General features: G+C 37.0%; 1 protein-coding gene across 1 annotated transcript in view; it reads right to left on the bottom strand.

Moving 5' to 3' along the window:
• Positions 1-5867: 5867 nt before the first annotated feature.
• SLC12A2 (solute carrier family 12 member 2) overlaps positions 5868-9563 on the bottom strand; it is a 66441-nt gene continuing 62745 nt past the window's right edge. The window contains exon 27 of the mRNA XM_065655687.1: positions 5868-8756. Within this exon, the coding sequence (XP_065511759.1) occupies positions 8621-8756 (136 nt within the window). The 3' untranslated portion in view covers positions 5868-8620. The remainder of the gene's footprint in view (positions 8757-9563) is intronic.

The raw sequence follows: 9563 nt of genomic DNA, 5'->3' as shown, positions 1-9563 counted from the left end.
CTTCCCAAACCCCTTTCTCAATTTCAGATAAGGCCTCCAGTAGACTAAGTCACTTCACGTATTAAGATCACTTCTTTCAAGGAAGACTCTTTCTAATTTTCTCTTTTTTTTTCACCTGGATAGTCAAACTATGATAGCAAATCAACTAATAAATCCGCAGAAAAACTCCAGCTCTACTAATAGCATCATCCTGACATTTTTATGAAAACAAGCATATTAATATGATCTTCAGCTAAATTTTCAGTTTCAGTTAAACTTTTCTCATTTTTCAATAAGCCTATAAGAGGCACAAATTTTCCATTTATTCAGAAAACAGGTCACAGGCTTTGGTACTTACAGGGTATTTTAAACACAGGAATATCTGTTGGAGACACAATACAGCTCAGAAAGCAATTAGAGAGATTTCTTGAATGTCTTGGTGATAACTTCTTGATGCAGTTGCTCAAAAAGCCACCTAGGACAAACTCTCTGCTGAATCTGTTTTCTCACAAGAAAGAATTGGCTGGGGATATGAAGGCCAAGATCAGTCCTGGCTGCGGTGAAGATGACAAAGAGCAGAGCTTAAGATCCTGAGAGAAGAAAGCAAGACAAAAGGTAGAAATACAGCCTCGGACTTCAGGAGAGCAGACCTTGGCTTCTTTTAAGATCTGTGTAGCAGGTTCCCAAAGGAGACTGCTCTGCAGGGCAGAGAGACCCAGAAAAGCCACCTGATCTGCAACAAAAACCTCTTAAATGCACAAGAACCTTCCAATCAGATGTGCAGGAAGTGGAGCAAGCCCAGCCGAAGGCCAGCACAGATGAAACAACTACCATATGCAATCAAACCCAAGTACACAGAAGGTGGGTGCAGAGATCAGCTGATGTGGATAATAGCAGTACCCTGACAAGTATACAGGGATGGCGTTTGGAAATCCAAAGCGCAGCTGGAATTGAAACTAGTGAGAGATGTGAAGAACAAAAAAATGGGCTTCAATTCACTTGCAGTGAAATATTAAGGTAATAAGCAAGTCCAGCATAGTTACACAGATGGGTGACTGGGCTGGAGCACACAACATGTAAGAGGAGATTCAGAAAACTGAGAGTTTTTTTCTGCTGAAGAAGAGAATGCAGTAGAGAAATCTTTTTCATGTCTTTTGCACAAAGGGATGAGAGGCAACAGACAAGTTGCAACACGGGAAAGTCTGATTTGACCATCCTTATGACGAAAACTTATAATTTGAACACTAGATACCCAGAGAGGCTTGGAGATATTAAAAACTCAACCTGACAAGGCCCTGTGCAATCCGGTATACCTGGAGCTGCACTGATAAGAAGACTGGGCTAGCCAACCTCCAGAGGTCTCTCCCAAAACTATTTATTGTACAAGTATGAAAACTCAAAAACAGAGCCAGATATCCAAAAACCTTCTATGCGTTACTTAATCCTGGGAAAGAACTTGCAGCTTTGTTTTATAAACAGCTCTTAAAAAACCAGCAAGAACACACAATGCATGTACCATTTCTTAAGATCACAGTTCTCTTACTAAAGCAGGACCAGCAGGGTGGGTGGTAGAGTAAAAGAACTTCTCTAATACTTTTTAAAGTTAAGAGAAAGAAATTGTACCCTATCCACAAATAGCTCCTCATTTGAAGGACGAAAAACACAAACTCCAAAAATCTGTCAAACAACATAACCTGGGCAGCCCCACCATTACTACACTACTGCCACCATGAAAATCTTAAGTCTTAGGAAGAACCTTGTCATTCCTTCAATCCCCAGGTACCACAGACTAATTTCAAAGATCCATACATATATTGTAGTGAAACTACATGGCATCTCTACCTGCTTTTTGGTTAGATTTGGGAAGCAGATAGCTTCAATCTCACCTTATGTCTATGGACTGAAGGAACGACCTGTGTTATGTACTTAATTTTTCTTTATCAGTGACGATAAATTATCGCACAACACAGGAATGTTTTAAAATTAGAAGCAATTACAACAACTAATTTAGAAGTGTTTCCCATTAAAAGGAAGAGGGAATATTCTTAGTATGCACAGCAAAACCTAGAAATCGGGATTTGATCTGAATTCCAAATCTGCCACCAAGTCACTTACTGTCATAAAAGCTGCCACAGAATATGGTTAATTACTGTCAGAGCAAGAACAAGACTACAAACTCAGAACCTACTGCCCTTTACATTATGTAGAGGCTTACTACCTATAGTCAATGCTACAGTAAGAGAAGATACTTTTTATTACTAACCTTGCCTAATTCTGGGAAAGTGAAAAAGTCCTGATCATGATGCATTTGGAGTGATGGCACACAGATATATTTGCAAAGACAGAATCCAAATAATAAATTAATACTGGAATGTTTTGTGTCTGGGATAGAATGAGTTTTCTAGAATCACCTAAGAGTTTCAGGGTCGGCCAATGGTACAGGATAGAAAAAGTAAAATCTATTTGCTGGCTAGAGTGGATGCTTAGTTCCCAGACTTAACAAGTAATGGTAAATTTTTTTTTTTTTTTGGTAGGGATTATTTGCATCATGCTGACTTCCAGGTCCCATCTGAGAATCAAGCCTCATTTTTCTAGGTGCTTACAAACAAGTCAAGAACAAGAAAGCAGCAACCCCCAAACCCTGCAATACAATTAAAATAAAAATATTATGGATAAAGAGTACTTACTAAGGTTTAGCATGTATGTGTCAAAGCTTGAGTTTTCCCAATAAATCCTACCATGTCTGAAATACTATTGCTAGTTGAACGATACAGAAAGATTTTAATGAGAATAAAGACTCTTAAAATTAACAACACTCAACTGTACAATCAAAAATAAAAGGAAATTCTATATGAGGTTAGCCAAAATCCCATGTGGAAGCCCACAGTATTCTGTGGTTAGCCTTAATTTCATATGTTAATACTGTGAATGGTTGTTATTGGTTGACTCCATAAAATGTCATTTGCTTTGAGGTGCAAAATCCTCTTGGCAAGCACTGCGCTTTGACCTCCTGTGATTTCTAGGTTACCAGTGCTTAAATTGCTATGTTTTACTACAAGCAACAATGCTTAACCTTTATGCTTATATTTTTGCACTTTACATATGTTTTGATTTTTTTTTCTTCATCCCCACTGCTCATCAGAGTTTCATTAAATTGGCCAGAATATTTACAAAACACCTAGGCTAACACTGGATTATCTGGCATATTCTTTGGTACATGAATTCCATCCCCTGCTTCATGTATAATTTTTTAAAATACTTTTCTAAATGTTAATCTATGTAATCAGTAACAGTAGTACAAAGGAGTTGTTAAAGAGTCCCTGTAATTTGCAACACCATGGTTAAACCAGTCTGCCAGGCAGCTTGGTCTCAAAGAATGAGACTCCCAGGGCTGGGAGTGAGGAGGTTTCAAGGCTAATCCCAGTGCTCTAACTTTCAGCCAGAGCCTGTGGAAATCCTTTGCTTGTGATTCCATTTTACCATCTGTTTTGCAGAGACAAATTTAAATGCAGAGAGATGTTCCAAGATTTACTTATTAGTTGTAATACATTTCAACATAGTGATATATTCAGGCTTAATAAGATGCAACACTATTTACTTTCCTTCAATACTTTAAATAGCCAGTACCTGAATATTTTGGGAGGACAAAGTTTTTATCACCTTGCTGCTTCTTCTGTACTTGGAGATGGTGGTAGATGTTTGCCTTGTTTGTTACTTACAAAGCAAAAACACCTCATTGAAATGTTATGGATCACTCTGAAACTAGATGGGACACACCAGTCTGTTTTGGTTTGTAATGTCTCTTCTCTCTCTGCCTGCAGCATTTATCCTTCTGTTCCCTAAGACTAATGCAGCTGGAAATAGCCACTGAGGAAAGTGAGTTATCATCCAGTGCTTTATGAAATGGTGGTTACTTAGTGGTAAAAAAGCTGTTTGAACTCAACAGGCAGCATCTGCATGGAGATTCCTGCACCCTTTAGAACACAACGAGAATATTTTTTGCACAAACGGAGAGGGAAGAATGAATATTAAAATTTTCTCAAATCCACAGTTAGAATTATGAAAAAAATAATACAAAAGAGCACTTTTATTCTGATATGTGTTAAGTTTATTCAAAGCATTGAGTCGTTTAGCCCTGAAACCAAAGGAACAGTGCAAGAGGAGTGTATTTGGCAGCACATTACCTGAAATGCTGAAAGACAATAGTGACACCTGGCGTTGCTGTTGTAGTTTGAGTTCCTAGAAAACCGTGCAGATGAAATATTTCCTATTTCTTTCACTACAAATCATGTTTTATTAGCAGGATTTTGTAATTATTACTGTGGACGGGAACTGAGGGACTGTGAACACAAGATTCGCAGACCCAGAACCTCACACTAGAACTTGTTTTGGCTACAGCTCCTCAGGGTCAGTTTTCCGCAGATCCCCAGAGGGTGGGAGCAGAGTTGCAAGTCCCTTTCTCTCATGCCCAGGTGCTACTGCCATGTATTTTCCAAGATTTCACTGAAGCACAATAAAAACATGTTTCCAGCACACAACACACACCACGCCATAAGCAAACATCAGAGCACTTTACAAAAGGACAGGCTTAGAGCAAGCCAGCAAGGGCAGCTATTTGGGGAGGGAGGGTGCATGACGCCCCTCACAGGCAGGGCCCCACTGCGGCCTTCACCCCGCCGGCATTGCCTGACGCTTTCAGTCCTGGTAAGAAAGAGTAAGAAAGGTGTCCTACTTTCCTGTTTCAAAACAAAACAGGTTACTATGCAGTGTGAACCTTCACTGTTTGATTATGTAGCCAAGTGATGAGATCAACCTTGATCCAATTTTCATTTTTTAAGCTTTAAAACTGTATGTGAAGCCATTTATCTGTGAATTCAGCTCGTGTTACTGTTTCATTATTTAGATCAACCACATCTCCAGCAAATAGGAGGATCTAGAATAACTGCTACATTTCTTCTCCTCTATGTCTTTACATACTGAAAAAGGTTAAAGCCAATGCCATACAAGTTGGCAGTGCGCTTTTAACAAGCATTCCCTTTCCACTGGGCTCCAAACCTTATTTTCAAGGCCTAGATTTAAATGCATGGAAAAACTTAATCAACAGGTATTTAGTAAGTTAAGGATATATACTAGGAGTTTGAATTTCTTAGAGTTTAAGTATCAAAAATTCTGTCACCCAGCTACATTAGGTAACACCAAAATTTACAAGGTTAAAGTTCTGTGGTTTTAAGTATCATGTGATGTGAGAAAATAAGGTGCCAGTGCTCATTATGGTCTTAAGAGTTTTCAACTAGTTTCTAGCTGAATGTACATTAGTAGAGTTAATGCCAAATGTCTCTTGCTTAGAAGTGGCTTTGCAACCCAGGAGTTAAAATATTTTCCCAGCCTACTTCCTCATATCCCAGTGGACTACTATTATTTTGAGGGAGAAAGAGATGTTAGACAGTCCTTCACTGTATTCAGAAGCAAAACAAATTGCATACGTAACAGGAAAAAATTTTCAGATAATGACATTCCAGCTTTAACACACCAAGTATTATGGATTGGTCTGCGTTGTCTGGCAAGTCATGGAAAATTTCAGTGAGTGAAAAAAAGCTTTATTTTTCTTCTGCAACCACCACTGTTCCTAACTCAGTAGTAGCAAACATTCCTCCTGAGAACAAAATGCTTGTCTCCTTGTATCAGACACCTGAATGGCTTTAAGCTGTACTCATGGTCCCATGCAACTTACCTTTATAGCAGAATTATCAGATGCATGCAAAAAATATATTCACATGTCAGATGCTATTTTCAGCATTAATCTATTTAACTAAGAACATTATTCCCTATCTCCCACCAATAAAAAAGGCTTTGTTAGACAGGACGGTTGTATTGAATTCACTTCCTTTTATTGCAGTGACATCCCCCTGGTACAAAGTATTAACTGCAATAATTACATTAAAACATTAGAAAAGCATTTGTGTGACAGTTACAGTACAGTATCAAATCTTACATATTCAAACCAAGTGGGCCATTACCCACTGACGCTCAAATCTTTAAATTATTTTCAGTTATTTTTAAATATGTAATGTCAGAAAAAGCATAAAAAAGAATGTATGTAAAAGGAAACCTAAATAAAAGTGAACAAATAAATAATTGATTTTCTCCAGCTACTACTGTCTTTCTAAACCTATACAAAGAAATCTAATCTATAGAAGGTATGAATTGCCATGTGTAAGTGATTTCATTTTTCAAGTAATTAATAATGATTGGAACATTAAATTTGGTGTCAAAATCAAAGCAGAAGTTGGAGTGACTGCCACTAACTGACATCTGTTGCATACAATTAACTGTTGAAATTTTAGTGTAGCAAATAATCTCTAAACTTGACCTCATGCCTAGTGTTAGTGGACTTCTGAGAGTGCATGTGAAAAGCATCCTATGTTATCTCACAGACATTACCTTAACTATCCCCATATGCATATTTAGATATATTTTATATAAATTTTATACACATATATGCACGTATACACACACTTCATTTGGTTTCTGTGTTACTGATCACAAGCAATGGTTTCCTGAATGGGCAAAAAACCTTTTAAATAAGTGTACCTGTGCACGTTTTCTATTTATTTAAAGATAGCAGCACTAAATCCATGCCTTACTGTCCATCTGTTCAAAAGAATGTGACCCATAAAACAAGAAGAAACATGCCAATGATTCCATATTCACAATGTGGCATCCTTATTCCCTAAAAAGCACTGTAAAACCTGTAATAGATACGTTGGTAAGTTTGATACCCACCTCTCACCTGGAAGGAAACAGCACTTCTAGTGCAAAATGTCTTGTCTTACAATGTTTATGACAACAGGCTGGGTTCATGCTGGCATCAGTTATCTCACACTTAGCAGCAAAACATGCATGTTTGTTTTTCTTTATTGAATAATTTCAATTAAAAAAGTCTCAAATCCAATTGACTGAAACAGGAAAAAAATATTTTTGCAGTTCAACCAGAACTTGACAGTGTATACTGCACTGAGTATTTTTTATTTTAACCACAACAATTTGAAGCTCTACCTTGCCACACAATGATTATGTTTTGTCCTTCAAAAGGAATAGTTACATTTCAATTTTATCTTGTACTTGGCATAAAAATACACCGTTGCTGTGCATCCTTAAATGAAAGTCACTCAACCATCTGATCCAGTAGCTTGTCCAATGCTAATATCAAAAGCTTGTGAAATGTTTTTAGGCAATCCTTTCTATCCAAAATATATTAGGAATTTAAAAACCAGTTCACATTACTAACCTTTATACAAAGGCTCAAGTGAAATTTCTGTGTAGGTGTTCATAGTAGACCAAATTATTAAGTTTTCAAACTATACAATGAATGGGCACAGACGACTGGCAGTTCCTTTATTGAACACAGAAAATGTATAAAGTAGGATGTATGGAATAGATCTAAATTACTAGACAATCAAACCTGAGCATTATTTAATAAGACTAACTATATTTTCTGACAACTGAATGAATTGACCTAAAAACATCTCCCCTAGTAACTAGTGGTCCTTTTAACCAATTGTTGAAAAATGCGAGAGAACTGTAGCTTTTACATTTCATATTGGATAGCAAGATTCCACATAGTGTTTACTGTTTTCTGTTAGATAGTATCACATTGCTTATATTATCCCCATTCAAGCCTTAAGTTGAGTTTTGCTTCAAAGTAAGTTGAAAGTGACACCAAAAAGTAATAGGCCAAGAACTAGGACAGGTCGTCTTTTCTTCTAATTTATAGTAAGATAAAAAGCCCCAGCCAGTAGGAGGAATTTGGGTTTCATACTAGAGCTAGAGAGCAAAGACTGACCAGGATCCTTTACCAACATAGCTAATGTTAGCTGTGTATATCAGACTAGTGTCAAAGTAGTACACATTATCAAATCTGAGAAAAATGTCTTCTCTGCTAGTAGAATTAGTTTTATTTAACTGTTGCAGAATTTAGTAGCACAAAGTCTTGACAATGACATCAGGAATTTGCTTTAGTTCAGCTGACCTGCCCCAATTCTCACCTTTAAATCTAACAGATACAATAATAGAAAACCAAAAACCTTCTTGACAATAGAAAACATACAGTACTAAGAACTAATAGCTCAATGGAAGACCGAAAAGCAGCATTCATTTTTATTGTAATGTGGAAGAGACTAGAAAGTAAAGGAAATCTAATCTAAACCCTTAGTTGAAGGCAGATTTTGACATTCTATATAAATTTACAAAATAGGATGTATGGATGAGATTTGGTTAATTTCAGAAGGCACCTCAAGGCTAAAAGGCTTTTATAAATCTATAATCCTTTCATTGACCAAAAATAAAACATTTTATTGCTGCTATTCAAATAGCAAAAAAAAAAAGCTTGTCTTGTTCATCAGTCTAACAAGGAATCCTCCCCCATTAAGCAAGATTAAATTACAGAAAATATAGGATAAAACTGAACATGTCACAACTTTAGAAATACAGTGACTTTCCTTGTGTGCTTTGAAGTCAGTGAAATAGTGAAAAGATAGTCACTTTTTGCCTTTGTGATGTTAATAAACTACAGACTATGTCAGTCACTCTCCCCTGGGCACTGAAGTACAATTTCATCATAGCTGTCCCATGTGCAGTAATCTTAGGAATAGAAGGTAAGAACACTCTGATGATTCCCACGAACGAGGAGAATTGGTGGCAGATCTTTAGAAAGAGCTTCTAACCAGGCCATGTATAGTGCACTAGAAACCGCACCTTTTCGTGCAACTGGCAAACTCCTACAATGCACAAGCAAATAAAAAAAGCATTCGACAATTAGAAAAATCTTGTGAAGCGCAAGTTATATCACAGAAATATGAAAATATGATTCTACAAAGAGATAGATATTAAGTCAAATTTCCTTTTGTTTGGTTGTTTTTTCTTTTGTTCCCTTCTCTCCTCCTGCCCCCTCAGAATTCAGTTAATGAGTTTGTATCTTAAGCACTACAGGCCTTTACATCTGTTTACCCCTCACTTCTGGCCTCTGATCACCCTTTTGTATTCAGGTAGCTCAATGGAGAATTCTCCTCAATTGAAGACAGTTTCTCGAAAGACTATTCAAGATTTTAAAATACATTTTTTTCTTATGATGCCAATGGTGCAGTCTAATATTCCTTCTTGTAATCCTTCCAAAACATGCCATACACTTTTCTTTTGAAAAAAACTACTGTAACTATTTGCCCTACTCAAACTACACTTATAGTACTACTTCATGGAGCTCCGAATCAGGCTCCTGAAGAAAAACACAGCAAAGAAACCTACGATCTGCATTCTGCTTGTTTACACCAAAAGTAATTCCATGGAAATCCATCAGTAGGATGATGATCTAACTTGATCTAGAGAGATTTCCTACAACAAGAAGTGAAAGGAAGGACCTGAAAGGGAGGGGAACAGTTGGCATGTGGGAGTGGAAAGAATGTGATAATCCTGGGCCACGCTACAAGTGTGGAAGTAATCTCCTAAAGTGTGGAAACATGAAGCTATACAGGCCATTTTTCATTAATCAGTATAGTAGCTCCATACTTCTAATAAATACTTTCTGCATT

The sequence above is a fragment of the Caloenas nicobarica genome, chromosome Z (assembly GCF_036013445.1).
Source record: "Caloenas nicobarica isolate bCalNic1 chromosome Z, bCalNic1.hap1, whole genome shotgun sequence".
NCBI lineage: Eukaryota > Metazoa > Chordata > Aves > Columbiformes > Columbidae > Caloenas > Caloenas nicobarica.
This window is presented reverse-complemented; position numbering and strand designations above follow the sequence as displayed.